At 50.4% G+C, this 27,850-nt stretch overlaps 1 protein-coding gene across 5 annotated transcripts in view; it reads left to right on the top strand.

Annotated features, from left to right (window-relative positions):
• MYO18B (myosin XVIIIB) overlaps positions 1-27,850 on the top strand; it is a 215,617-nt gene that overhangs the window by 50,569 nt on the left and 137,198 nt on the right. For all 5 annotated transcript variants that reach the window (XM_032472209.1, XM_032472207.1, XM_032472208.1 and 2 more), the window contains 8 exons: positions 7,986-8,159; positions 11,106-11,196; positions 12,845-13,037; positions 16,230-16,310; positions 18,427-18,574; positions 21,648-21,807; positions 24,225-24,408; positions 25,209-25,431. In XM_032472209.1, the coding sequence (XP_032328100.1) occupies positions 7,986-8,159; positions 11,106-11,196; positions 12,845-13,037; positions 16,230-16,310; positions 18,427-18,574; positions 21,648-21,807; positions 24,225-24,408; positions 25,209-25,431 (1,254 nt within the window). The remainder of the gene's footprint in view (positions 1-7,985; positions 8,160-11,105; positions 11,197-12,844; positions 13,038-16,229; positions 16,311-18,426; positions 18,575-21,647; positions 21,808-24,224; positions 24,409-25,208; positions 25,432-27,850) is intronic.

The raw sequence follows: 27,850 nt of genomic DNA, 5'->3' as shown, positions 1-27,850 counted from the left end.
GTAGCAATTCTCCAGCCCATGATCATTCAGGTTGTCTCCTGCTTTGGGGTGTTCTGAACAACGCCACCCTGACGTCCTTGTATGTAAAGGTTGTACAGAGTGAGTATTCTGGAGGCGTGGTTTCCTGGACTTGGAACTGCTGGACCAAAGCAGGGGCGTGTTTGAGGTTGACCATTTCAGTGAACATGGCCTGATTCCGCTTCGAGTGTTCATGCAGGTTGGCTCTCTGTGCCGTCGCAAGCCTGGTGGGGGCATGGACTAGAATCTGTCTTTGGACCCCTGGGTATTCTTGCTGCTCGTCCCCTCCTTTCCCCCCTCCCTCCTCATCTTCATCCATCTCTTCCTCCCTCACTCCTCCCCTCTCTCTCCCCCTACTCCCTCCCTCTCTCCTCCTTTCCTGTCTTCCCTGCTGTGCCTGTTGGATGGAGGCCCTCGGCTGCCCTGAGACACCATCCTCACTTTCCAAGGCAAAATTTCAGTCTGATGAAGGGAGGGAGACCCAGACAGGTACACTGGAGATGCCAAGAGAAAATTTTAGGCAGGAGACACCCAAAGTTAAGAGTGGTCAGCCCCGCCCAAGGTCCTAGGTCCCAGGCCCTAGGACCCCTGAACCGAATCTCCCAAACTGAGAGGAGATCAGGGAGGATGCTCTCTGGAGGTGTGGTGGCCTGGGGCCTCCATGTTCCCATCTGTACGGCACTAACCTTGGGTCCCGGCACTAACCTCGGGCCCCGGCACTGGTGCTGTGGGATTGAAACGGGGCTCGGGTTGAGAGAGGGTTACCACGTGGCCCTACAGCAGGCCCAGCATCCCCAAGGCCGGTCCCCTCCTGAGCCCCATCCCTCCGCCTGCCTTCTTCCCGCAGCCGCAGGCCCCCAGCTGGTGGCTTGGCTCCCTGCCCGACAGCTGGTGCAGCCGGGCCTATTCTGGGCCATAGGCAAGGATCTCTTCTGCATTTTCTGAGCATATTGAATTCATTCATTAAGCTGGAATGGCTGCTGTGGGATGTAAACAATTATATTTTAAAAAGCCACAAACCCCTGAAGTGGCTGATGCTAGAAGGCATCCCTGCCAGCAGCCTCAGACTGTGGAGAGCAGGGTTGCGGGTGGGACACCTGAGGGACCAGGCTCCAGGCTGGCTGACCACTCCTGCTTAGTGGCCCTGTGAATGCCCCTCCCCTCTTTCTGGCCTCTGTTTCCCATAAGTAATAGTAGCAGCTGACAGTTACACAGTGCTTATGAGGTGCCAGGGACGATTCTAAGAGCCCTGGCTCTCAGTGACCCCAGGGAGTAAGTGCCACCACCCCATTTTATAGATGAGGAAACTGAGGCTCAGAGAGAGGGAAGGACTGTCCCCAGTGGGGTGGATTAGACACTCTCTGGGGTTTCTTTTAGCCTTACTCATCAGAGACTCCATTCAGCACTTGCTCACTGAGGGCGCACTGTAAATGCAGACTCACCCTTTGGAGACAGCGCAGTAGTACTGCTGACAGCAGGAATGACGATGGTGATGATCATGGAATTACTGTCACTGTGTTACTGAGAGTCCGCTTGCTCCCTGCCAGCCGTGATTTCAGCGCTTTACCTGGTTATTCCATTTAATCCTTGTAACCCTATGTAGTAGATCATACCCGTTTTGTGGGTGAATCAGTGGAGGCTCAGAGAGGTAAAGGAAGTCATCTAAGTTCCTGGACTTGGGAGGGAGAGGAGCCCAGTCTGGGACTATGGATTCTGTCTTTAAAGTTCCCCCCATTCTTCATGCCACATTCTGTTGGAAGGTCTGTGTCATCACCAGTAAGCGGGGAATTAGCCATCACACCTTCTCATACTGTTCTTATGCTGATGAGATTAAGTGTTTAGCAGAAGGCTGGGCACGTGGTGAGTACTCGGGAAACACCAACGATTCCTGGGCTTTCCCTGGGCTCCAGGAAACATCTTTAGAGGAGGCAGTGTGGTAAGTTGAGTGAGCCCTGCTCTGCCTGCCTCGGTGAGGGATTCTTGAAGGTGGAGAGTGTCAGACTGGGGGCCAGCCGGGGCTGGGTGATTCTGGCTTCTGCCTCACTAGCTGTGTGACCTCATGCAGGTTACTCATCAGCTGCTGCCCGCCGCCTTGAGCCTTTGCTCCTATAGGTCCCCTGAGTGATGAGTGGTGAGTGACACCTTCTGAGTGCAGTCTCCCTGGTGACTCTGCCTCTCAGCTCCGGTCACCTGCTCTGGGGACACTCCCAGGCAGCTTCCCACTCAGTGTCTCATTTCATGTTTATAATGACCCACTGGGAGAGGAGCCACCCCATTTTACAGATGTGGAAACTGAGGCGCAGAGAGGTGAGATTTCCTGTTTGAGGTCTCGCAGCCAGGCTGAAACTGCTTTTGGATGCCTGGCCTCTGGTTCTTCCCACAATTGCCCAGCACCCCAAAGATGCCACACCAGCCTTTCCCCTCCAGCCTCTTGGTCCGATTAGTCCAGGAGACCCCTAACCATGCTCCCCTTGTCTTGTAAGTTCCTGAGGCACATGGGCATACTCAAGGTTCTGAGAAGCTCTGCAGGGAAGCATCCCATTTTGCTTGATTTAATTGGATGCTGCCCCTGCTGATTTGTCCAGCAAGCCCTCTTTGTCCAGAACACCTGCTCATGCTCCCCAGAGCATTGGGGGTGGTTCAGAATTGTCTTTTCAGCTGTCAGGGCATGGGTAGTGATTCATGTTGGATTATGAGCGACTCAGCAGCAATTTACAGGGTGTGCTAACTGTGCAGATGGACAGGTGACTTCCTCCAAGGCCAGGCAGGTGGAACAGTCTGTCCAGGTTTGTGGGGCTGCATGGTACCTCAGGGGCAGCGGGAACAGGCAGGAGCCATAAGCGAAAGAGACTTGAAGTTCTGGCTTCTAGGACAGTCTTGTTTTCTAGGATCCCAGCCACTGAGCTTTCCCTGGTGTCCCTGGGCACAGATTTCAGGGTGTGATTGGCATTGCGAGCTGACACTTACCAGGCAGGTCCCGTGCTAAGCGATACACACATATAATCTCACTGAGGCTCCGTGAGAACTCTGTGGAGGTAGATCCCCACTTTACAGGGGAGGACACTGAAGCTCAAAGAAGTGAGAGGACTTCCCAAACACCACACGGCTTTTGGCAGTGGAGGTGGGATTCGAACCTGGACATTCTGTTTGTGGAGTACTGCCTTTTCTGGTAGCACCTACAGCCTTTTAAACTTCCCTCTTCGCTGCAGATGGCCTCCTTCAGAGGCCTCCAGACTGTAGAGCTCTGTGTAAGGAAATGTGCACCAGATGCACCCGCCGTATAAATAAGTCACACCATGGTAATTCAGCAACAGCCTGGCTATGGTTGGAAAGAGAAATAACTTGGTTATTAATAAATGCAGGAGGCCACAGTAATTGATAGCAACTGAACTCATGGTGCATGGGGGAGAAACAGTCATGTTGTTTTTTTCCTCTGTCTCTTTTTCTTTTTTTGTATTGAGCATAAAGGGAAAAACCCGCCTTTGCAGGTAGCTTTGAGCTACTCAGAAACTGCAGTTCTGTCACATTCCCTTACTCCTTCCTTTTTTTTCTTTTTTCTTTCTCTCACTTCTTTGTTCGTTCTATTCAGATCCTGGCCTGCCTTTTAGCAACAGAGTGATTTTGGGCAGGTGACTCAGTTCGAGCAGTTTGCCCAGGGTCACCTGGTTAATTGAGGGCTCTTTCAGCTAAGCCAGCATTTCCTTAACTAGTGTCTCGTGGGACATTTTATCAAGATACTCTGTCCATTGCTTGGAAATTCATAAGATACACCTTAAAGGCTCTGACAAGTCCTGTAGTTAAGAAACTTGTTTCATCAAGCAATGATCAAATTGATAAAATACAGAATTCATTTTATCCCAGTGATACTGGTGAACATGCCATGAAATGACCCTAAAGGCAAGCCACCCACTCCTTTGGTGTTCCTCTGGTGTCCCCCTGTAGGGGAAGCTTGCTGTGGTGGACTTGTGGAAATATACTGCAATACTGTATGCTAATGAGTGTTTTAAGAGATTCTCAAGGGTAATTTTAAGGGTCCTTGATTTTTCATCTTTGACTCTTGACTTAGAGTGATATGGCCCCTCTGCACGGTCCCATGGTTAGTATATTGAGTGCTGGAGTCAGGAGGCATGAGTTCACATCCTACCTCTGCTGCTTACCAGCTGCGTGACCTCGGAAGGTCATCTTCTCTGCGGCTCTGTGTTCTCATACGTCAAGGGGTAATATTAACATTGACCTTACAGGGCTGTGGGGTGGCGGGGGCGGCGTGCAGATGAAATGAGGCAGCGTGTGTCCAGTGCTAAGCTCAGTGCCTGGTCCAGAGTAGGTATACAGTATGTGCTGCTGGCTGATGTTACGATGTTAAGGTCACCTTTGTAACGTTGTTGGGCATTTGCATTCTGATTGTTTTTCTTGGATGGATGAGACAGAGGAGGGTGAGAGGTGGGGCACCAGGGTGTGTTTCCTGTGGGTCAGCGTCACGTGTCCTGTGTGATGCGTGCAGAGGAGCCCTGGGCAGTGAGTGTGAAAGCACAGCTGAGCCACCAGCTGACCTGCTACGAGGTCCTGTTTCCACCAGCGACCAGCAGAACGGCTGCAGCAAAGCACACATACTGGAAATGGTCTCTGCATTTTCAGCTCTGGGATCGTTCTGGGCTCACCCTCCTCACCTGGAGGATGACTAGAAAGCACCCTGATGGAGGGCGTGGTCCCTGTGGGCTGGGCTGGGGTGGAGTCCACAAACCTTCCCCTCCACGTGTTTTTTTTTTTGGTCCTGTGTCTGTTTCCATCTTTGTCTCTCTGCCTCTCCCTCTCTCTGTCTCTCTTACTTTTGTTTTGTCCTGTATTTCATCTTTCCTGTTAGAGAAGGCTTTCTCTAAGGTGCAAACGGCTGGTTCCTGGGGGGCAGGGAAACACAGTGATTCTCTCCCCCAAATCTTGGAGAATGGCCACATTGGGCAGGGCTGGCCATCAGCTAGAAACATTAATTTCTTTGTTGACTCCTTCCTTCATGGAATCAATCACTTTACAAATATTTATTTAATGTGTCCTGGTACCAGCTCTGTCAGGCTAGAGCGGTGATCACACAGACCCTGTGTTCGCAGAACAGCAGGCCCTACGGCCCTGGCTGATGTCAGCCTGCGGTGGGCGGGGACCCTGCTCTGCCCTTCCCGCCCCGTACCACCTGGACAGGAGACTGGACCTCACAGAGTCTGTTCCGTATCTGAATGATCTCAGAGGCTTTCTATAAGAGGAAAGCAGGGGTGGCAGTGGAGGTGCTGGGGCAGCAGAGGGACAGGAATCGCTCACCTAGACAGTGATCTCCTGTTCCCTGCACTGCCAGCCCCATCACAGGAAGAAGGGCTAACATCTTGAACTCCTCTCTCCAATACTTGCTGATCTATCCCCCCCCCCTTTTTTAAACAAAGAGAAAGCCAGGCTCCCAGGTAACTGTGTCTAATTAGAATCTAGTGGTATTTTTGTGTGCACGTATTTATTTCTGCTTTCTATTTGTGACAAGTGGTAATGGTGTTGGTTCAAAAACGCCCCCATATGTGGAGAGTAGGAAGAGACTGAAGAAAGAGGCAGGCTACTCCAGATTGGGGGGAGTGCCAGTAGGATGTGTAAACAAGGGGACTTACGACAGGCTTGTCCTGGGCAGCTGCAGGAGGAGTAGCTCTCCTTGCCCTACCAGCCAGAGTGTCAAAGTCTCTTAGACGTTGTAACTGGACTCAGTCATGTAGACCTTTGGGATGGTCTCAGCATCACCTTGCTCTCTCGAGGCTGTGGCCTTGGAACAGCTCCCACTGTTGGGGTTGAGGGCTGAACATATATTCCAAGGACAGGAGGGGAGGGGATGAGGAGCGTCTGGTTGCCCAAGGCCAGCTCAAAGGTCACCTGGCAGCCACATCCTCTTAGTGATCTCTTTCAACAAATGGATTCTCACTTAACACAGTCAAAAGGATTTGACCAGTTTCCTAAAGGTGATGTTGGAAGGATTGCTTTTTGGGAAATTGTTCTTCTGCTTCGTCTGATTTCTGGTGACTCTCTGAATCAGTTTTTCATCTATAAGATGGGACTATTATTGCTTTGTAAATAATATTAATAGTAAGTAATTACACCTTGCATGTATTGAGGTTTTTTTGTGTATGTCATGCCTGGAACACAGGCTTTCTGACTCCAAAATCCATCAGCTGAACAAAGATAACACACTGAATAAAATCAGGTCAATGAGTGGTAATGGTTATCACCACCATTATCACCACCATCTCCACTGTCATCACCTCTACCGTCGTCATAACATCATCACCACCATCTCACCATCATCATCTCCACCATTATCACCACAATCTCCATCATCACCATCATCTCCACCATCATCACTACGATCGCCATCATCACCACCTTCTTATTTTTAAAGTGGTAGGACTTTTTTTTTTTTTTACTAGCCATGTAACTTTTCTGAATCTGTTTCATTGTCTGTCAAATTAGAATAATCTGTAAAATGGAGGCAATAAAATGATGTTCTTGTGATAATCAGTGCAGAGTAACTGGCATGTAGGAGCACCTCAGAAAGCAGTGGCCAGAACTGCTCCTTCTTGGTACAAAGTCCCAGAAAAAGCCATTTTCCACATTTCCAGTATTTTCCTTAAGCCACACAAATTCTTTAAAATGCCTACTTGAAGAATTGGGCCCTCATAATCTCTTTCAAATGGATTGAGAAACCTCTGTTGGCAGCTGTGATTCTTATTTCAAAGAAGGAAACACATTTATGGGAAGATAAGAGATGGGAGAAAATTATTTAAGGATGGAACTGTTGCTTACTTTAATAAATCACTTTTTTATTTGGATCACAGAATTAGTACCCAACCGCTGCAGAAAGTTTGGAAAATACAAAATCCCTGTACCCTGTGATTGTTAACTTTTGGATATAACTCCTTTTCATTATTTTTGTAGTAGTTTTAGAGTTATTTACACAATTGATGCCATACTGTGGTGTGATCTTCTAGTCCTTTTCATTTAACATTTGACCATAGCATTGACCATGTTATACAGTCTTTGTCACTGATATTAAATGGCCTTAATATAGCCCAGAGGGAGGCTCCCCATCGCTTCTCCAGCCTCCTCTGTTTACTACCCTCCCCTGCTTACCTCCCAGCCACGCTGGCCTTCTTGGCACTTCCCTAACAGAGGAATGCTCATTCCTGCCTCAGGGCTTTTGCACTGCTGCCTCCTCCTTCATCTAAAGCTCTTCCCTGGTTCTTGATGTGGCAGCTCCTTCTCACCTTTCATACCCCGGTTTTCTTATAGCATCTTCTGATTGAGCCACCTTTGACCACTGCGCTTCTGTAGTCATTCCTGCAGTTTCTCTTAATCCGTCATCCTGTTTGACTTTCTTCTTAGAGGGGAAAACAATAACTTTATAATTTCATCACCTGAAATAATTTATTTGCGTCCTTATTTATTGTCTCCCTCTTTCAAAGACTTTATTTATTGCCTCCCTCTCACAGACTGCTCTTTGAGGACAGGCACCTTGTCATCCGTTTCCCAGAGGCTGAGACGGTGCTGGTCCTATAGTAGTAGCTCCAAGAACATGTACTGAATGAATGGGAGGGTAGTTGGAATGTCAAATAGTTGAGTGGACAGGTAGGTGGATGCAGGGCAGTGGATGGGTGGGTGGAAAGTCACACTTTTGCTCATTCTTCCTCGATCGCATGTTCAGAGCGCTCCCCACAATATCCTTAATTGCTCTGGAAAAGTAAACAATGCAGATGGCAAGGAAATAGGACAAATACGTGTCTCGGGAAACTGTCCCCTGTGGCCCAGGCCCAGGCAGCTGTTCAGGCTTCTACTGAAGGTCAGTGGCCTGGAGACTGGGAGGTGGTGAGACTCTCTGAGGTTTTTCTGGATGCCTACCTGGGACATTCCCAAGACCTCACCACCCTCCTTCTGCTTTGTCCCTCACACAGTGGGCCGGAAGCAGTTCATGCGCTTTGAGTGGGCAAACCACGCAGCAGAGGCCCTGGGCTGTGACTATGAGGAGCTGAACATGGCCACCTTCAAGCACCACCTGCGGCAGATCATTGAGCAAGTGACGTCTGGGCCAAGCCGACGGAGCCCAGACGACGAGGATACCAGCTCAGGTACTGCACTGCTGCCTCTCTGGGTGGGTCGGGACCCTGCTGGGCCACCCCCAGGGACATAACAGCATCCTTGCCCCTCTCCGTTGAGGACTTACTGAGGGTCTACTACATGTGGACCTTCTAGGTACAGGGGGAAGCCACTTCCCTGGAAATGGCCGTGGTTCCTGCCTACATGGTGCACATGGTCAAATAGTTATCTTTGTCCAGCGATCAAAGGCTGCTGAAACCTGGGAGGGGGCCCTGTGCTACCAAGAGGGGACAGTGTGGCCAGTGTCCAGGGACCAGTGCATTTTCATTGGGTACTGTGTTTGTTGAGCCCTTGCTCTGGAAGTGGAAGACTGACCCTCCAGTTTGAAGAACAGAAGTAAGGCCAGGATGGTTGGATTGGATAGAAGAATGGTAGATGAGGGTGGCAAGCTTGGTGGGCTCAGCTCATATAATAGTCTGTAAATCAGGGTTTTAATTCTCAGACTGATCAAAGCCCTGGAGAGGCAGGAGGCGGTGACATGATTTGGTTTATTCTTCATGAAGCTCAGCCCAGAGGAAGTTTGGGGAATCCCTGGGTGAGACCCTGTAACAGTCACCCTGGTGAGGTGATGGTGGTTGGACAAGGGATGGAACTAGGGGGACCAGTTCAGTCTGTTTAAATAGAAATGATGGCATGGACCCTAAGGGAAAGTGAGGGGCTGGGACGGCTTCTGTGATTTTGGCCTGAGCAGCTGGAGGAAGGAATGGGGGTGCTCTGACATGACGTGGGGGAAAAGCTTTGTCCTGCACCTGCTCGAGTGGGGCCTGCTGGATCCCCAGTCTGTAGCCCCTGTGGCCACATGCTGTGGCTGCAGAAAGTAAGGGCAGAGGGGCCTTTTAGAGCCTTGGGGTCTCTGAGAACTCTCTAAGTGGAGCTCTTCTAAATGGGCTTGTGGGTAACACTGTTTTGAGGTGTGGCTTGGGGTCTATCACTTAGAGGCCCTTGGGTCCTCCTAGCTGCTCTACCTTCCAGGGACTTCAGCTTGATGGCTGATGTCACTGGGACTTGCTGGCTTCCAGGGCCGTGCTCTGGTGTAAGTTGTGGTCTGCTTAATGGTTACGCCTCTTCTTGGACACAGGCACACACATACAGGCTCACGCACAGGTGTGCACACACATGCATATGCAGCATCACATGCACCCAGCACACACAAGCATACAGCACACACATGTACACACAAGCACAGGTACGTCCACACACCGCTTTGTGAAGCTGAGTCAGTCTCCCAGGCTGAGGTCTCAAGGGTTGATGTTAAGCAGGCAGGGGACCGGCAGGCTTAGGAGAGATGTTAGGAGGCTGTGGGTTGCCTAGCAACAACGCAGGTTGAGGTGGAATTAAAGCACGGATGGGAAATGCTTTGGGGCTGCAGCGGGCTGCCTGGAATATACAAGTAGAACTGTTTCTCCAGGCACTAGTGCGTGCAGATTTGGAAATTGTGTTTCTAATTCTGTGGATGGAACCACAGCCTAAGGGTCAGTATTTGTAGTCTGAGTCCCCCACTCCTTCCCCACTTTGCCCAGTGCCCCCTAATCAAAGCTGGTGAGTGTGTGTATTTATACAAAGTTGAGACCACAATTATTAATAGTTTCCTAAGCTTTTTTATTTCTCCTACACCATAGGTAGGTACTTTTCCATCTTATTCACTATTCTTCTAGACCTGACTTTAAGCATTCTTTTGTACAGATGGACTACAAATTATGTAACGCATTTGCTATTGTTGGATGTTCAAGTTGGTTTGAAAAAGTGTTTTTTGCCAATTTAATCAACAATTGGGAGAGCATAGAGATCTTTGCTTCTCTGAATATTTCATTAGGATAAAATCCTAAGAGTGAAGTTACTAAGTCCAAGTATATAAACATTTTAAGGCTTCTGCTATAAAATTGCCAAATTTCCCTTCAGAAAGAGGGAATGACAAATATTTACTGAGCAACTACTATGTGTCAGGAATTGGGGATTTGAAGCCAAGAAACCCAGAGCCAGTCCCCATCCTCAGGGCGCTTCCTGCCTGAGGAAAGGGGTGGAGACACAGGTTAACCACTAAGTAAAAATGTGCTGTGGTCAGCACTGTGAAATCAGGGTAGATTTGTCCTTCTGTGTCTGGTTTACTTCACTTAGCATAATATCCTCCAAGTTGTAGAGAATGTCAGAAAATTTCCTTCTTCTTTACCTTTGAGTAATACACTGCTTAGATCAGAAATCTAAAATAGTCAAACTGATAGAGGCAGAGTAGAATGGTGGTTACTAGGGGAGTGGAGGGAGGGGAGATGGGACATGGTTTCATTTATGCACGATGAATAAATCCTAGCGGTGGATGAAGAAGACAGTCAGCAGATGGATGTCTCTACTATACAGCAGAGTCACTGTGGTTCTCAGTACTGTGTTCTATGCTTAAAAATTTGTTAACCTTACTTGGAAGTTCTTATCACCCACAGGCACAGAGAGGGAGGGAAGAAACTTTTACAGGTGATGGTTGTGTTACTGGCATGTTTATGGTGATGGTGTCATAGGTGTATGCTTCAGACTCATCAGGATGTATGCATTAAAAATTTACCAGTTTTTTGGTATGTCAATCATAGTTCAATTTGAAAAATAAATTTTTTTAAAAAGCAAGATAGAGCTGTGAGTTGGCCTAGTAGGGGTGGTGGTGTTTGTCAAGGCAGGCTTCCCTGAGGAGGTGATGGTGGGTTGAGCGCTGACGAATGAGCAGGAGAGCATGGTGGAGAGGAGGTAGGGCCTGGTTACGCGGGACCCTGGAGGACCTGATGGGACACTTGAACTTGGTCCTAAGAACATATGTATGTACTTTCAGCAGTGGGGAGATCCTCTGAGGCCAGTAGTGATGCCTCTGAAGTGACGTCCTTGGCCCCAGGCAAGGTCCTGACCACGGGATGCAAACCCTGCCCTCTTCCCCGCCGCAGGGCTCAAGATGACGGGTGCGGAGTGTGTGGAGGGCATGGCCGCGGGCCTGTACCAAGAGGTCTTTGCCGCTGTGGTCTCTCTCATCAACAGGTAATGGCAGCTTTTTTTCAGGTACAAAGTCGGCCTCTTTTCAGGTGCATGAATGAGCCCCAACCATGAGGGGTTGAGCAGAGTGGGATTTTGTTGAGCTGGAGAGGGAGTTTTTGAACCAGGGAGTTCTTGAGTTTTGCTGAGTTTACATTCCACCTTGGCTGCCCATGGGCTGTGTGACTTTGGTAAATCAGTTCACCTCTCTGACCTCCCTTTCTGCATCTGTAAGCTAGCTTTGTCCCCCAGGGTCATTGCAAGGATTAAAAGAAGTCAGTAAGAAGTAAATGAAAAAGAAATAATGTATGTATACAACTCTTCCTAATCGTGATCATAAAACACCACAGGTGCCGGGAGCCTCTGTCTTCTGTCATGATGCGTGGTGCTATGAGTCCCTAGGAGTCTTCAGGCTGTCCCAGTGGGGCTGACCCAGAGCCCAGGCAAGGGCTTGTGTCCCTCCTCCCTGAAAGCAGGACGCGTAATTAGTCCTCTGACACCCTGTAAGGGTGAGGCCAGTGTGTAGCAGCACCGTGGCTGGGGTTCTCTGCAGACACGGAATCAGCTCCCTCTCTCGCTGCTGGAGTAATTACCCTCTGAGACCACAGACAAATTCTCTAGAAACTAAGGGGACCACGTGTGCTCAGGAAGAAGCATTTATTGGGGTGGCTTGTGACCTGCCGGTGGAGGGAGCTGCTGGGTGATGGGTTCTCGGAGCCCGCATCCATAAAGTGGGCATGCTCATGGTAATGCTGCCTGCCATCCTGCCCTTTACAAGCACCGAGCAGGCACCTGGCTTTCTGAACATCTTAACTTGCACATGCGTCTGTGGGGTGGCCATCTCCTTGGCCCCCCACAGATGGAAAATGTCGGCAAATAATGGTGAAGAGGGCCCTGCAGAGTATAGAGCTGGTCCTGCCAATAATAATAGAAAACACTTTCGCATTCAGAGCAGTGGGTGTCTTATCACATCTGACCCTTCCTATGGCCTTCTGAGTTCAGCTACATCATTAACCCTTTCATGGCTGACGTTCAGAGAGGTCAGGCCACTCTCCAGAGACACACAGCCCTTCTGCAGCTGAGCGAGGATTGGAGCCCACATGTGACTCTCTCCAGGGTCTCTTAACTCCTGAATTTTGATGTAGAATCATCTCTTCTCGTCTGCTCTGATAGATTTGTCAAGAAGATTCAAGGAGGTGATGTCTTGAGAGAATTTGGTAAACTGAGGAACTGAACAGAATGGTTTTTCTATTGCAGTGTGTCACTAAGAAAGAAAAGGAGGCTCTTGTTGTAACTTTACAGCTGGTTTGCAAGTCATTTCTCCACTCTGGGCTTGGGAGAGAGAGCAGGTTTCCTGAAGGCCTGTAGAAACCCTGGGAGGCACTTATCATACTTTAACTCCTCTTCTTACCGCAGCTCTTGGGATCATCCTACTCATCCCTATTACCTTTTAACAGTTGGGGGAGCCCATGCTCAGAGAGGTTAAGTAACTTTCCCAAAGTCACACAGCTTGTAAGTGGTGAGATCTGCGGACCCCCAGATCTGCCCAGCGTACGGCCTGTTTCTGTGTCTCTGTGATGGGGGAGGGGGAGGCTTAGACCAGTGGGGCTCTGAGATTCCATGTCCTCTCAGGGGCTCTCTCCTTTCTCCCCAGATCCTTCTCCTCCCAGCACCTCTCCATGGCCTCCATCATGGTGGTGGACTCTCCAGGCTTTCAAAACCCCCGGCACCAGGGCAAAGACAGGGCTGCCAGCTTTGAGGAGCTGTGCCACAATTACATCCACGAGCGCTTGCAGCTGCTTTTCTACCAGCGGACCTTTGTCTCAACGCTGGAGCGATTCCGGGAGGTATGGCCAGGCTGGAGCGGGGCCTTTGCCAGGGCTCAGCAGAAGGTGTGAGGGTGGACGGGGGGGGGGGGGCGTCCGTTCCTCTAGTATGTTTTGGCTTCATCTTGTCTGGTCCACCACTGAATAAAACCCTAACTCCAGGCCTGGCTCCCCAGGCTTCTGCTGCTCCCATCTCTCATGTAGCCCAGTCTCCACCCACGGCCCCTGTGCCTTACAATCCAGAACCTGGGACTCCCCAGGCCTTACTCTTACAGCTGCCCCTTGTTTGGGGTGACTGTTCCTTCTCCCACTTCATCCAAGCTGAATCCTCCTCAAGCGGTTTGCATCTTCCCCACGGAAAGCTGTTCACACCCTGTGCTAGGTGGAAATCGTGGGTTTGCACACCCTTTGGACCATGATGTGGGAACACCTAGCAAAGTTGGAGATGCAGCTCCCCTTCTAGATGGCACCCAAGCAACTCCACGTGTGTGTGAGTGTGAGCCAGCACACAGGTACAGGCACATTCCTGCCTGCCCTGCCTTAGGTACAGCTTAAACAGTGTTTCAGTTGAACTGTAACATTCACACCTACAAGTGCCTGAACCAGAAGTGTGCAGCTCAGGGAACTAGTCCTGCCGAGCACACTTGTGCAGCCACCACCCAGGGGAAAGGAGGACATTGTCAGCACCCCAGACGCCCCCCTCGCTTCTCCCTCCTTCCTCCCCAAAGGGGACCCCTTTGGCTCCAGCAAGTGCTGGGCAAAATAGGAGAAATGACCATATTGTTTACCGGTTGGATAAAGGTTACTGAAATTCTCATCATTTCTTTGGTTGGAGCCCACCCAGCAATAACATGAAAACATCAACATGGATAAATCTTAAACAAATGACATTGATGAGACCTGGGATCTGACTCTAACTCTGTCACTTATTGGCTATGTGGACTTAGAAGAATTACTCACCCTCTCTGATCCTCAGTTTCTTCAAATGTAAAATAGAAATAGCAATGTTGCTGTATCAGTTACCATTCGCTGCAATAATACTGCATAATAGACCAGCCCAAAACATAGTGGCTTAAAACGTAATCTTTTGTTATTGCTCACAGGTCTCTGGGTTGCCTGGGTAGCTCTTCTGGCCCTGGCTGGGAGAGTGCTTGTGTCTGTGGTCACAGGCAGGCTGGGTAGGTGGCTGTTGGTCTTGGCTGGCTCCTCTGTGTGTCTTGGGGTCAGCTGGCCATGAGCTGATCCAGGCAGATCCTTGGCTAGGATGACTCATCGTGCTCCAGGAATGTCCTCTCCTCCAGCAGGTTAGCTTAGGCTGTTCTCATGACGCTGGGCAGAGTTCCAAGAGAGCGAGCAGAAGTGTACAGGGCTCCTTGGGACCTCGACTTGAAACTGGCAGAGTCACTTCTGCTGTATCCAGGCGGTTGTAGCAAGTCCAGGGCTGAGCCCTGACACAGCGGGTGAAGGGGTGGGGTACCAGTGTCCACTTCTTGATGGGAGAAACTGCCAGATCTGTGCAAAGAGCCTGGATACAGTGAAGAGGAGGGATGGGGGGGGTTTATTTTTATAATCATCTTTACCATGCTGCCTAAAGGCGCTATTTTGAGCGTTTGATGAAGTGGGTTCAAAATGCCTAATCTGTATTAGGCATTCCATATATAGTAGCAGCTATCATATTTTTCCCATAACATTTCATTTATTTCTGATGACCAGAGTAAAACATGTTCTTCATTTAAAAACTGGAAAGTGCATAGAAGTGTCAAGAAGCAGAAAACACTATCTCCTTCAGCCCCACCCCACGGAGGGAGCCAGTTACACACGTCTGTGTTTAATACCAGTCACTTTCCCATATATTGTTTTCTCTGCAGGTTTGCGATCCACACGTCTGTGCAATTTTATTGTCTGCTTTTTCCTCATAGCATTATGTTATTCATATCCTCCACTTAGTAATGATGCATTTCGCTGATTATGCCTGATTCTGTCTCGGCTCTCCTGCGGACATCTGGGTGATTTCCACACTTAACGCTGTTATAAACAACACTGTGATGAACACCTCTGAGCACAGCATTATCCGGACACTTCTGATTACTTTTCTATGGCAACTGTTACTATCCATAGCTGTATTTGCTCCCTGCAGCCCCCAGTGCCCAGCCCAGCACTTGTGAGGTTCTCAGTAAATATTAGAAAAGTTTGGACTGAATTATCAGTTCCTGACAAAGCTCTCACCATGATTGCTGACAGGGCCACGGGATGAACAGCATTAGGATGCTGGTCTACTGCCTTTCTTCTCATACAAAGGCTAAGGGGTGATGATAGCAACAAATAAACAAAGATCCCAATTAAAAATGGATAAAGGAGTTTAATAGATATTTCTCTAAAAGATATACAAATGGCCAATAAACACGTGAAAAGATGTCCAGCATCACTAGTTTGGGGAGATACAAATGAAAACCACATCGAGATAGCATTTCACACCTATTAGACTGAAAAAAAAACGAGTAACAAGTATTGAGAGGATGTAGAGAAATTGGAACCCTTGTGCACTGCTGGGAATATGGAGGGTACAACCGCTGTGGAAAACAGTATGATATTTTCTCTAAAAGTCAAAAATAAAACTACCATTTGATCCGGCATTTCCAGTTCTGGGTAGCTACCTCAAAGAATTGAAAACAGGGTCTTGGAGAGATATTTGTACACTCAACATTCATAGCTGTATTATTCACAATAGCGAAAAGGTGGAATCAACCCAAGTGTCCATCAGTGGATGAATGGATAAACAAATGTGATATATTCATACAGAGAGCTATGATTCAACCAGAAAAAAGGAAGGAAATTCTGACACATGCTATGACATGGATGAACCTCAAGACTATTATGCTAAGTGCAATTAGTTAGTCACAAAAGGACTAATGCTGTGTGATTCCACTCATATGAGATGCTTAGAGCAGTCAAATTCATAGAGACTGAAGTGGGGAGGGAAACTGGGGAGTTAGTGTTTAATGGGTGAAGTGTCAGTTTTGCAAGATGAAAGAAGTTTTGGAGATGGATGGTGGTGATGGTTACACGACAGTGTGAGTGTACTTTACGCCAGTGTGCTGGACACTGAAGGATGATTAAAATGGTACATTCATTTCACTTCTCTTTCCTCCTCCAGAAGTTTCCTTCTCATCAACTCATGGAAGGAACTAACGTTGAACTTCTATGACTTTCTAGGAGAACGTTCCTATGTCATTTGATCTCCCGGAGCCATCCCCAGGGGCCACAGTGGATCTTGTGGATCAGAGTCCCTCACAGGTAACACGGGGCCCAGGAAACCAAGCTTCTCAGATGCCACACGGCCTTTTTACTTAAATGCTAGCAGATTTGAGCCTTTGAGCTACAAGATCTCAATGCTCTCTGAACCTGGAAGTACCCAGGGATTGTTAAAGACACAGATACCTGGGACCCATGCCCAGATTCTGCTTTGGTTGATCTGGGGGTGTGGCCTAGACAATGAATATTTAAATCTCCTTGAGCTAAGCATACCTGCTCCTCTTTACTTCTGAGTCTGCTTCTCTGAGAATGCTCTCTGGCCTGGGAGCCTGTGGTATGAGGCAAAGGGTGTTCAGGGCCAGTGTCTGGTGGCCTCCAGCCACTCTCACCTGGAAGGATCAGGTGTTCAGACTAAGGTGCTGTGCCCAGCAGAGACTGGGACAGTAGCAGCCTGGGGGGGAGGAATGGAGAATGGGGACAGGGCTGGAGCCAGGCCCCTGACCTTCCTTGGAGGCAGGTAAGCTTTAGTTTGGGGGATTCCAAGTCTTTACCTTACTCTCCCCATCCCTAGAACCTGCTTTGCTGACCCCAGATTTGCCCCTGTGCTCGACTCTCCCACAGAACTGTCCTGGACTGTTTCACTGGACTTTTGTTCCCCCTTCACATCTTAGTGTGAAAATGCTTGGGCTATGGATTGTGCCTGGCTCCAGTCCAATCTCAGTGACCTTGTGCATGCCACTTCACCTCTCCAGGCCTCAGTTTTCTCATCAGCAGAATGGGAGCAGTAGCATCCTTGGGGTGTTGTGCACATCTGTGAGGTCTGGCATGTAGAGCACCTGCAGGGTGCTCGGCACACAATAGATGTCCTGCAGGTCACGTTTCTCCTGCGTTTTGACACCTCCGTCTCTTCCCTGGTCTGCGGTCAGCCAGGCTTAGGGTCCAAGGCTTCTCTTGGCTCACAGGGGGCTGTACCCTCTCTTGCAAAGCTCCCTTGTCCGTGAGCCCTACTGGCCACTCACCTGCTCCTGCTTCTTGCTGCCACCTCCCAGGCTGGTTCCCTGGGCCTGTTGTGCTTCCCCACCTGGATGGGGCGGGCCTGAAGGGACGACCCAGGCAGTGCAAGGAGGAAAGGACCATGGTGTCCCCGGGACCCCTGGGCAGTGGCTGGAAATGGCTGCCTTTTCAGGATGGGTAACTGGATTTCAACCCCAGTAAATAAGACCAAGGTGAAGACTCAGGATACCTGGGGTCCAGGTCCCCTGCTGCCCCTATACCTCTCCACGTGACCCTGGATGTGTCCCTTCCCCTTTCGGGACCGTCTCAGTGGGGTGTGGGCTAATATTCCTGAATTAGGGTGACCAACTGTCCTGGTTTCCTGGGGAGTCTGCCTGCTTTGGCACTGAAATCCTCATGTCCCGGGAAGCCCCTTGTCCCGGCACGCTGTTGGTCACCATACACATCACATTTCCTCCTTAATTCCTCCTTAACTTGGCACCATTTTCAGTTGTGTCAGCTCATCGTGGGCCCTGCAGACACCCGGGCCTCTCTGTTTCCCGTATACAAAGCTGTGGGGTTGCCTGGAGGGTCTCTGATGCTGGTGCCTAGATGAAAATTCCGTCTGTGCCACTGACCCAAGTTCACCTTCTCTAAAACATTCTTTGGTCACTTTTTTTTCCCCTCAAGATTTTAGTTTAAAAACATACAAAGACTTCTATGAGGAAGTGATGTGGATGGAATTAATCCTTTCTGGTTTGGCTATGCACAAAAAGACCAGCTGCCTGTGTGGATCCAGAAATGTGTAGTTTACAAAGTGCCTGCCCTTTTTAAATGCTCACGACAGCCCTCAGAGGACGGTAGTGCCAGTCTCCATTTTGCATAAGAGGAAAAATGAGACTCAGAGAGATGCAGTAAGTTGCCCAAGGTCACACAGGAAACGAAGACAGAGATGGGATCCAGACCTCTTGGAATCAAGAGATTGTTAGTTTTGTGGCTTGAACACTGAGAGTCTGGGGGTGAGCTGGAGTGTGGATCCAGGCCAGCATGTCTGAGTCATGGTGTCTGGGACACACATCCCTGACCCCCATAGGTGGGAAGAGAAACCCAGGACTGGCCTGTGTCAGGGGATCAGGACCCCTCAGTGTGTTGTGGGTCTCTCCAGGTCCGCTTACTGGCTGGAGGAGGTGCTGAGGACGCCAGGGGCCTTTTCTGGGTCCTAGATGAGGAGGTCCGGGTGGAGGGCTCCAGTGACGGCGTGGTGCTTGAGCGCCTCCAGGCAGCCTTTGAGAAGAAAGAAGCAGGAGCCGAAGGTGAGGGGGCGATGGGGGGCGGTGCCAAGTCCAGCCTGGGAGTTGGAATCTGTCTTTGTCAAAGCCCTGACAAGGCCTGCATAGCAGGGTGGGGGGCGGGGGTCTGAGTGCAGGAATGCCTGTGTGCATGCTGGTATGTTCTTTTGTTCATGTCTGTGTTCATTCATGTATCTGACAAGTGTACTGAGAACCTACTGTTTGCTGGGTACCATCCTGTTCAGCAGTGAACAGCCTGATGTGCCTGTGTTTTTGCTGGTGGGGGCGATGGATCAGCTAACACATGAGCCTCTGTGTGTCCGGTGAGCCTGCAGTGATAGACTGCAGTGGTGGGCGTCAGGCAGACCTCATTTCTCTGGGAGCCCGGGGCTCTCGGGGAGAGGCATGTAGGTAAACCTGACTGAGAACAGGGAGCATGGTGCCCGACAAGGTAGGAGATGTCATCTGGGCTCAGGCCTCGCAGAAAACATTGGTCTTAACCCTGGAGCAGTGAGGAGCCAGGCAGGATCTCAGCAGCGGTAGGTGTGGTCAGATTCATGTTCTAGAAAGCTCACCCAGACTGCAGGCTGGAGACACGATAGGAAGACAGCCAGATGACCTCTCCTCTCTGTTTCCTGTGAGGCCTGTCAGTTCCAGTCCCGGACACCTGAGCAGGATGCTGCCAAGCTCTCTTCCTACGGGAGGGATTCTGTTACATCCCTTGTCCCAGACCCAGTGAGGTAGACACCCTAACTCAGACACGTTGGTATTAAAAAAAACCCTTTTGCCTCTAGGGCTTTCTGATTAGCTCTGAGTTAATGAGAACGTTCAGTCAAGCAGAACACGGAGGGCTTTCTGGCGAACCCAGCGCTCACTGTTACCTCTCACCTAAGGTGCATTGGCTGAGTGTGGGCCCAGCAGGGGACTGGGGCAGCCCTCTTGGAGCTCAGGCCCAGTGGACAGTCAGGCAACAGGCATTTGCAGTGCAGTGATAGAAGGTAACTGTTGGGGGCAGAGGGGTGCGGAGAAGCCCCTGCCCCAGTCTGGGGTGGCCAGGCTCCTGGGGGAGGTAATGGCGCTGAAGCCTGGACAGAGATGTGCTAGGGAGGCTCCCTCTTAACAATCTCCAAGGGCTCCCAAAGGCAAAAGCTGCCTGTGAAATGCTTGAATGAACAAAACTGTGGTGCAGAACCATCCCCGGGAGAGAGGGGTGAATGAGAGGATGGAGCAGGCTTATAACCCAGGAGCTGTTTTCCAGGATGGTTCCTGGGAATTGTGGCACCATTGTACACTGGGCCACCACCTGGCATAGAGGCAGATCTGGGGCCGACAGACCTGGGTCCTCATCCTGGCTCTGTCTCTATGTGCTGGGCTACTTTAGGCAAGCCGTCCCATCTCTCCAAACCTCAGTGTCACTCCCTAGAAACCAGCTAGTGATGCTCACATCACAGACCAGAGTGAGGGCTGAATGACAGAGGCTGATCCTGGCTTAGCAGCTGTGAACATCCTTTCTTCTCTTTTGCCTTGGGCTTCTCCCCAAGTGCTCCTGGGGTCTTCATCCAGAGCCAGCTCTGTGTAGCTGCTGCACATACCAGTCAGTGGGCACAGTCCCCGCCAGTGCAGGGAGGCAGCCTCGCAGACAGACTCTTGCAGCGTTGCAGGGCCATCGCAGTCTGTGCCAGGGCCATGTGTCCGCTCTCTTGCCTTGCTCGTCTCTCAGTGGAAGGGCAGGGACTGCATGGCTCTGAAGGGCCTGTGGGACGCAGTAGGTGCAGTGATACTTCATTTACCCAGAAGAGTGCCCTTCTGGTAACTGCAGTTACCCAGAACATAGAGGAGATCCAGGAGGTAAGCACAGAGGGTTTCCAACCAGCCAAACAGGCGGCAGAATCCATGCCCCTTCCTCATTGGAACCTGCAGATTCTCGGACTGCATTTATTTTGTGCAGCGTTCCAAGAACTGCAGGTCCTTCATTGCTGAGCTCACTGCAGTGGAGAGGTAGCCAATTAAGGGAGGGAATCTTGATCCTAATGCGTTGGTCCATTGACAAGAGCAGGATGAGAAAATGTAGAAAAATCATTCAGAGTGGATGCAGAAACAGAAACAATACTGCAGCTCCTGATGGTAATTGGTCTGGAGCCATCACTCAGCCTGAGAGCATCACTGCAGTTAGAGTGATAGGAGGAATGGTCAGGAACCCATCCACCCAGCCATTCACTCCACAAGCACTTCTGGACTCCACTCATGTGCCAGCCGTGATGCTGGGCCCTGGGGATACGGAGGGAAAGCCTTTGTGATCCCAGGACATCAGCAAAAGGTTAAATGCAGGAAGCGGCAGACACCCACCACTGCTGACCGAGTGACCGCTGTGGCTTTGTACCAACAGACGTTGGACTCGTCATCTCCTTCACACCTTGTGCCGCCCTGGGGGAACTTTATTATTTAATCCATAATCTACAGACGAGGAGACGAGGCTCAGAGATGTTAGTGGTTGGCCCCTGTCCCCACAGTAATAAGTGGTCAAATCAGGATTTGAACCAGGTCTTCTCTGACTCCAAGCCCATCTGTTTCTCCCGCTCTGTCTTTTGGAACCAAGTGTCCACCAGCATCTCCCAAGAATACGCCGTGTGTTTATTTGGTAGCTGGTATTCAAGACAGTTTTAGGTGGGAAACACATACATGTTTTAAAAATATTTGATAACTACTTATTTCCATGAGTATTAGGAAATAAATATAGCTGCCACACCAAACCTGCAGTGTGATTCTGCATAAATGGATTTACCTGTAAAAATGTGAGTCTGTTGAAAGAAAACGTTAAGTAACTAACATCCCAGGTGATAACACGGCTGTGGCAGAAATCACGAAGGGTGCATGCAGTGCTGACAGGTGTCCTGGATTTAAGAAAGCAATGAGGAATAGAGCCCATGTTGGTGGTAGAGCACATAAATGCCCGAAGCAGGAGGAGTGTGGGTGCCCAGAAGTGCTGGCTTCAGCTGTCTGGAAACATTAAAACGGAAAGAGCATGTTCTCGGGGATGCCGAGAGATGGCGGAATGTCCCTGCCAGGCCCCACACTCACACCCCATGTCTGCTTTCAGGGACCTCTGCCCTTCGGACCTGCGAGCAGCCTCTCCAGTGCGAGATTGCCCATCAGCTGGGACATGACCCTGTGCGCTACGACCTCACGGGCTGGCTCCACAGGGCCAAGCCCAACCTGTCGGCCCTGGATGCCTACCAGGTGCTACAGCAGTCCAGAAGGTGAGCCCGGCCAGGGCTGGGATGGGCCGGGTGCGCTCAAGGTGCTAGGGCCATGAAGTCACAACCACCAGTGAGGGAGTGCCGGTGCAGGAACCCCTCCCTAACGACACAAAGAACTTGGATAGTCATGTACAGTGTTTCTCTGGGGCAATCCGCAGAGAAAAGCTGGCCTTCTGAGGAGGTGGAACAAAAGTTGGAAAGCTGTGACTTTGTATTTTAGCTTCTGGCTTTTCATTAAGTGACTGAGAGATGATGTGACTCAAGGGACTTATATGGACATCCTCGAACTAGGGGGTCGTAAAACAGAAGTGATAACATTTTGCAGCATTAAAAAAATGGCTCACTGCATGTTTCTGACTGCTCGCCTCAGAAGTGCTGGCAGAGGGCTGGCAGCGATCACTGCTTTCAATTCAGAGAGCTATTGGGAAATGGTTGTTGGGTGTGTGTGGTTAAGACCACAACATCTACTGACCACCTGTTACGTACCTGGCATCAAGGTAAACGTTTTATAAGCATCTTTTAAATCCTCACAATAACACTGTGTCCTTAGACCTATTTTACCGACAAGGAAACTGAGGCCCTGGGAGGTAAAGTGGTTCACCAGTGATCACATAGCGGGAATAAAAAAGCAGCAGCAGGGTTGGGGTACAGTTTGGGTCTAAGTGATCCTTGGAGACATTCTCAGGGCATCATGGTCAGAGTTGATTGGGAACCCTGTATCCAGAGGCTCTCAAGGGCACACAGCTCCTAAAGAGAGAGCAAGTCGGGGGATGGGGCGGAAGGAAGGTTAAGAGCACAGTGTGGGGAGCCAGGGGACCTGGGTCAAGTCCCTTGTTGCCTGGGTGACTGTGGGCGGGCACTTTCTCTCCTCTGGGCTTCTTGCTTCATCTACCTTAACATGAGGTTTGTTGGATGAGGCCATAGCGCACAGCCTTGAATTCAGGTGAATGTTCATATTCTGCTTTTGCCTTTTTCAAGCTGCATGACCTGGGCCTCAGTTTCACAACCTGAGAAGAGGGGATGAGACTGCCAAGCTTACCTGTGTGATGTCAGGCTTTGGTGACGTAATGTAGTGGATGGCTTATTAAGGAGCTGGTTCATAGCCGGCCTTCAGCACACGTCTTGTGGTCTTGTAAATTCCCCTTCTGTTCTCAGGTCCCGTGGCTCAAGCTGGGTGAGGGGTGTAAGGTTAGGGAAAGGCAGGCAAACCTGGGTTGATCAGATGGCCTGGTGAGCAGGGGACATTCTGGGAAGAAGGAGCAGCGTGTGCACAGGGGTGAAAGAGTGCGGCTGGTCTGGAGGTAAATCCCTACAGGATGTCTTGTAGGCCGGAGAGCTAAGCGTGGGTGATTTTGAGAGTGAATAGTGGTTTTTCTCAGCATGCGGTTCTGCAGCCAGGATTGCCGATTCACCAGGACTGCTCGTGTAGCATTCTGGTTCCTGGTAGTCTCGCTGGGGAGGACTTCTGCCCAATAAAACTTCTGCTTTATATGTAGGGAGTGGAGTGCTAAAGAGGACATGTGACTGCTGAAGGCCACACAGTAAATTGCAGACTGGAGGTCAGGTCTCCCAACCGCAGATGGGGCAGTCCTCACGCAGGGCTCAGGGCTGTGGGCACAGCCTCGTCTCCCTGGACCGGGGGGTGGTGCACACATTCTTCCCTCTCAGAGCTCCTGAGGGCTCCCCAGCCCCCTCCCCAGATTTTTATTTCAACGTGAGTATATTCAAGCCATTATTAGTCGGTATGCCCTGCCATGCATTTAACCACTTTGAATGCCTTTGGTGCAACTGGGAAAGACTCATTTCTTTAATAGTCTGGATTGTAGGGTTAGGCATAGAGGCAGATGGATAACGTGTCTTGAGGGCCAAGCCCAGGGTAGGGCCTGGACTCCTAGGCAGCAATGGAAGACACCTTCCCCTGGATGGGATGGGCCTGGTGCGACTGGAGAGGCACAAGGCCTTCTCTGGGTCCCAGCTTCATCCTAGGGTGCTGTTGGATCTGCCTGGTGCTCCAGCTGTCTGTCTGACCTGTCCGTTGTTCATTCTTGCATGGAACAGAATGAGCACCTGCTGTGTACTGGACCTGGTCTAGGGATAACCAAGATGATTTTGCCAACTAAGAAAGGGCAGGCTTGGTAGAATTCCTGCAGGTACATAAGTGACAGGAGTATCCAGTAGAAGGAAAGATGCTTTGAGGTCAGGGGAGGGAGAGAGGTGTAGAGGAAGGGGCTGGCATTTGTCACCAAGTGAAGGCTCATCTTTGCAGAAAGGACTGTGGACAGAGGAGTGGGCACCTGGGATGTGATTCGAGGGAGATGGGGGTTTAGGAAGCAGATTTGCAGGAGGCTTGTGGGACCCATTCCCTCCACCTTGTGAGTCCCTTAAAACCCCTCTCTCTTTCTTCTTCTACCTGCCAGGGAGGAGCTGAGGGGCCTGTTCCAGTCCCGGGCCAAGCTGTCCCCTGTGTGCCGGGCCGTGGCCGGCCTAGAGGGCACCTCCCAGCAGGCCCAGCAGAGGAGCTGCATGGTGAGAAGGACATTTGCTAGCAGCTTTGCGGCAGTGAAGAGGAAAGCCCCGTGCTGCCAGATCAAGCTCCAGATGGTGAGTAGGTGCCCTGTCCCCACGGAGTCCAGAGCTCACTGCCTTCCTCTGGGATGGGTTATCCATCCACATCATCTCCGAGCTCCCCAGGGAGCCAGAAGGGGCAGGTACCCCCTACACTCCACTGAGGAAGAAACTGAGGCTCAGGGCCTCAGAGAAGCTTGGAGGAAAGTGATCCATCCAACTCTAAGGCCAAAGCCTCAGCTCCTTGATTTAACTTGAGCAGCTTCAGAAAGTTGGTAAGAACCACAGTTGCCCTCTTGATGGAGGTGACAAGTTTCACAGTCAGACCAGTGCTGCCTGCCTCCCTCATGTCTTGCAGGCCTGTGTGTTCACCTCTAGGCTCTCCTTAGGGGAAGGCTAAGGACCCAGCACTGGCTGTAAATAGGTTACCTGTAACAAGTGAGAACACCTGGATTGGTCAGTGGTCAGTTGAGCTCAGAAGGATGGGACATGGGAAGGATGGGTTTTAGAAAACAACTCACAGTGTGTTATGCTGGAAAAGTCCTCAGACCAGGTCCTAGGCTCTAGTCCCCTCTTTGGCTAATAGTCTGGGTGGCCTGGGGCCACTTGCTTGCCCTCTCCTTGTCCCAGTTTCTCCGTATGTTATAAGGGGCATTATAAAGATCCTTTATTTCTCATGAGTACAAATCAGGCCATGGATAGGAGGTCCTTGGTGTAGGACATAGGGCCCCCAAAGATGGCCAGGCCAGGCTGAATGTGTGTTTGGGGAATGTCCGGACCCCTGTCTGTCTCACCCTGAGACAGCTGACCCTGACCCTGTCTCCTCTTGATCCTAGGATGCATTGATCAGCATGATCAGACGGTCTCAATTACACTTCATCCACTGCCTGGTGCCGAGCCCAGCAGTGGAGAGCAGGGCTGGGCAGGCGTCTCCGACTCCACCGCAGCCTGGTGGAGACAAGCCCAGGGCAGGCGGGTCCCTCCCTTTGGACATCTCAGCACTGCGGGTGCAGCTTGCGGGGTCCTACATCCTGGAGGCACTACGTCTGCACAGGACAGGTAAGAGGCAGCTGACTTCTAGGACAGGCTCACTGACCAGTGGCAGCCAAGGGTCAGGAGCATCACTGAGCTTTCCATGGGCCCAGAGCTTTCCATGTGGTGTCCTGTTGAAACTTCACAGCAGCCCTATGAGGGAGAAGCTATGATTACCCATTTTACAGGTGAGGAAACTGAGGCTCAGAGAGGAGAAGGGAGTTGCTTAGGGTCACACAGCTGGAACTTGGCAAAGCCTCGATTTGGACTGAGGTCTCTTTGAGTTCAAAGCCCGTCTGATTTTCTGAATTAGTTGTGCAGTCCTGGAAGGCTAGGGGTGTGTCTTAATCATCTTACTTGCAACAACTAACATCTCAGAAGCATCTACCTTGGGATAGAGTGGAATCTCCACAGTGAGAAATATTTTGGTCTTCAAGATGCTCAGCCTGGTTTGGGAGATCCGTGTACTCTCAGATAGGTGATGATAGTACAGTGTGACAAGGGCACGTGTCACGGGGGAAAGTAGGAGGTACCGGCTGCCCAGAGAAAGCAGCTCTGTGCTCTCAGTGGGGAGACCGGGAGAACCTCCTGGAGGAGATGACATCTTAGTTGAGTCTTGGAACAAAGCAAGCAGCTCACCTTGGGTGGTTGGGGGAGAGGGAACGCTAGGCAGAGTGAACACCAGATGCAAAGGCAAAGAGGCGTGGAGGAGCATGGGTGTTCAGGAAATCTGGCTCAGAGTGGGCTGGGGAATTGCGGGAGAGGAGGCGGGCAGATCCACCAGGGAAGGCTGTGGGTGGCCTAGGTCTAGCTGAGGAGATGCTGGAGCAAGAGTGGGATGAAGGATATTTAATCAAAGGGATGAAGTGTTAGGCCTGTAGTTTAGAAAGCAAACCTAACCCAGGGTTTCCCCATCAGCTCGTATTGAGTTGAATTTGATCTGAAATTTTCTCATTCTTTTCTGCCTCTGAGACCCCAGAGGCCCACCCTTGGATTCCCCTCCCTGACACCTAGAAGCAGCTCGGGCGAAGCCAGAGGGTTGGGTGGCTGGGGCTGACAGGGAGTCTAGGTGGGGACCCATTTGTTTGATGTTTCTGTGGCCACTGACGCCCTAGCTTGTGGTCACTGCCCCCATTTCCTCCCTCCGCGTTAATGTGGAGCCCTGGGCACGAGGTACTGGACCGAGAAGCTGGGAGCAGCTGGAAGCAAAGATGAGACCCTTGCTCCCCTAAGCATCGCATTGATTTCCCCTCCTGTCTGTACAACTGTGGGCTCAGGAAGACAGATAATGTTATGGGGGAAGAGCAGGATGGTCACAGCCCATGGCTGATCGATTCCACCTGGCTGGCAGGAGGCACTGGGCCTTTGCAGGGACCCTGGCCCGGCAGTCAGAGCCCCTGGTGGACACTTGGGTCAGCGTGTTCCTCCTCTGACTTCAGGTCCTGCCTGCAGTGTCTGCCCTCTGCATGCTCAGTGCCGCACCAGAAGGAGTTGCTATGTAAAGCATTGAGTCTCTGGTAGAACTTCCCAATTTCTGCCTCCCAGACCTGGTTCATCTCCTCATTTTTTTGTGCTCTGAGTCTCTTCTGTCTCTCTCACACCATATAAAAAATATTCACACACATAGATACATACATGTGTATTAAATATTTTGGGTTTGACATTGATGCATATGTAATGTGTATATGTAACAGGCAGACCTCGTTTCATTGTGCTTCCCGCTGTACCTGCACTGACTACAGATCAAAGGTTTGTGGTAGCCCTGTCTATTGGCAAGTCTGCTGGCGTTATTTTTCCCCACAGCATTTGCTCACTTTGTGTCTTTGTGTCACATTTTGGTAATTCTTGCAATATTTCAAACCCTCCACCAGCAAAAATTTACAACTCGCTGAGGGCTTAGCTGATGCTTAGTTTTTATTTTTAGTAATAAAGTATTTTAAGTTAAGGTATGTGCATTGTTTTTGTAGACATAATGCTATTGCATAAACAGACTACGGTACGGCGTAAAGATAACTTTTGTATGCACTGGGAAACCACAAAATTTTTGTGACACTTTATTGCAATATTTGATTTATTGCAGTGGTCTGGAACTGAACCCGCGATGTCTCTGAGGAGGTCTGTCTGCAGACATATACACATGCATGCATGACGCACCCACACACGTGCTGCTTCGAGGGTGCCGATGACGTGCTGGGCGCTGTGTGTGTACACACGCTAACTGACGTTCTCACAAAGCCCTCAGCGCCTGGCAGAGAGTAAATGCTCATTAAATGTTATGTCTAGGACGGCCTGGTGGGCACAGCTCAGACTCTGGGCTTGGCTGTCGCCCACGCCGCAGGTCCCTAGATCGTGCCTCCCTTTCTTCTCCTATAATAGCTCAGATCTCGAGAACTGTTGAGTGGGTTGCTGAACGAATAAGGAATCACAGTTAGGAAAGTGCCTGGAC

The sequence above is a fragment of the Camelus ferus genome, chromosome 32, assembly GCF_009834535.1.
Source record: "Camelus ferus isolate YT-003-E chromosome 32, BCGSAC_Cfer_1.0, whole genome shotgun sequence".
In the NCBI taxonomy this organism is placed as follows: domain Eukaryota; kingdom Metazoa; phylum Chordata; class Mammalia; order Artiodactyla; family Camelidae; genus Camelus; species Camelus ferus.
The sequence above is the reverse complement of the archived record's forward strand: the minus strand, read 5'-3'. Positions and strand labels throughout refer to the sequence as shown.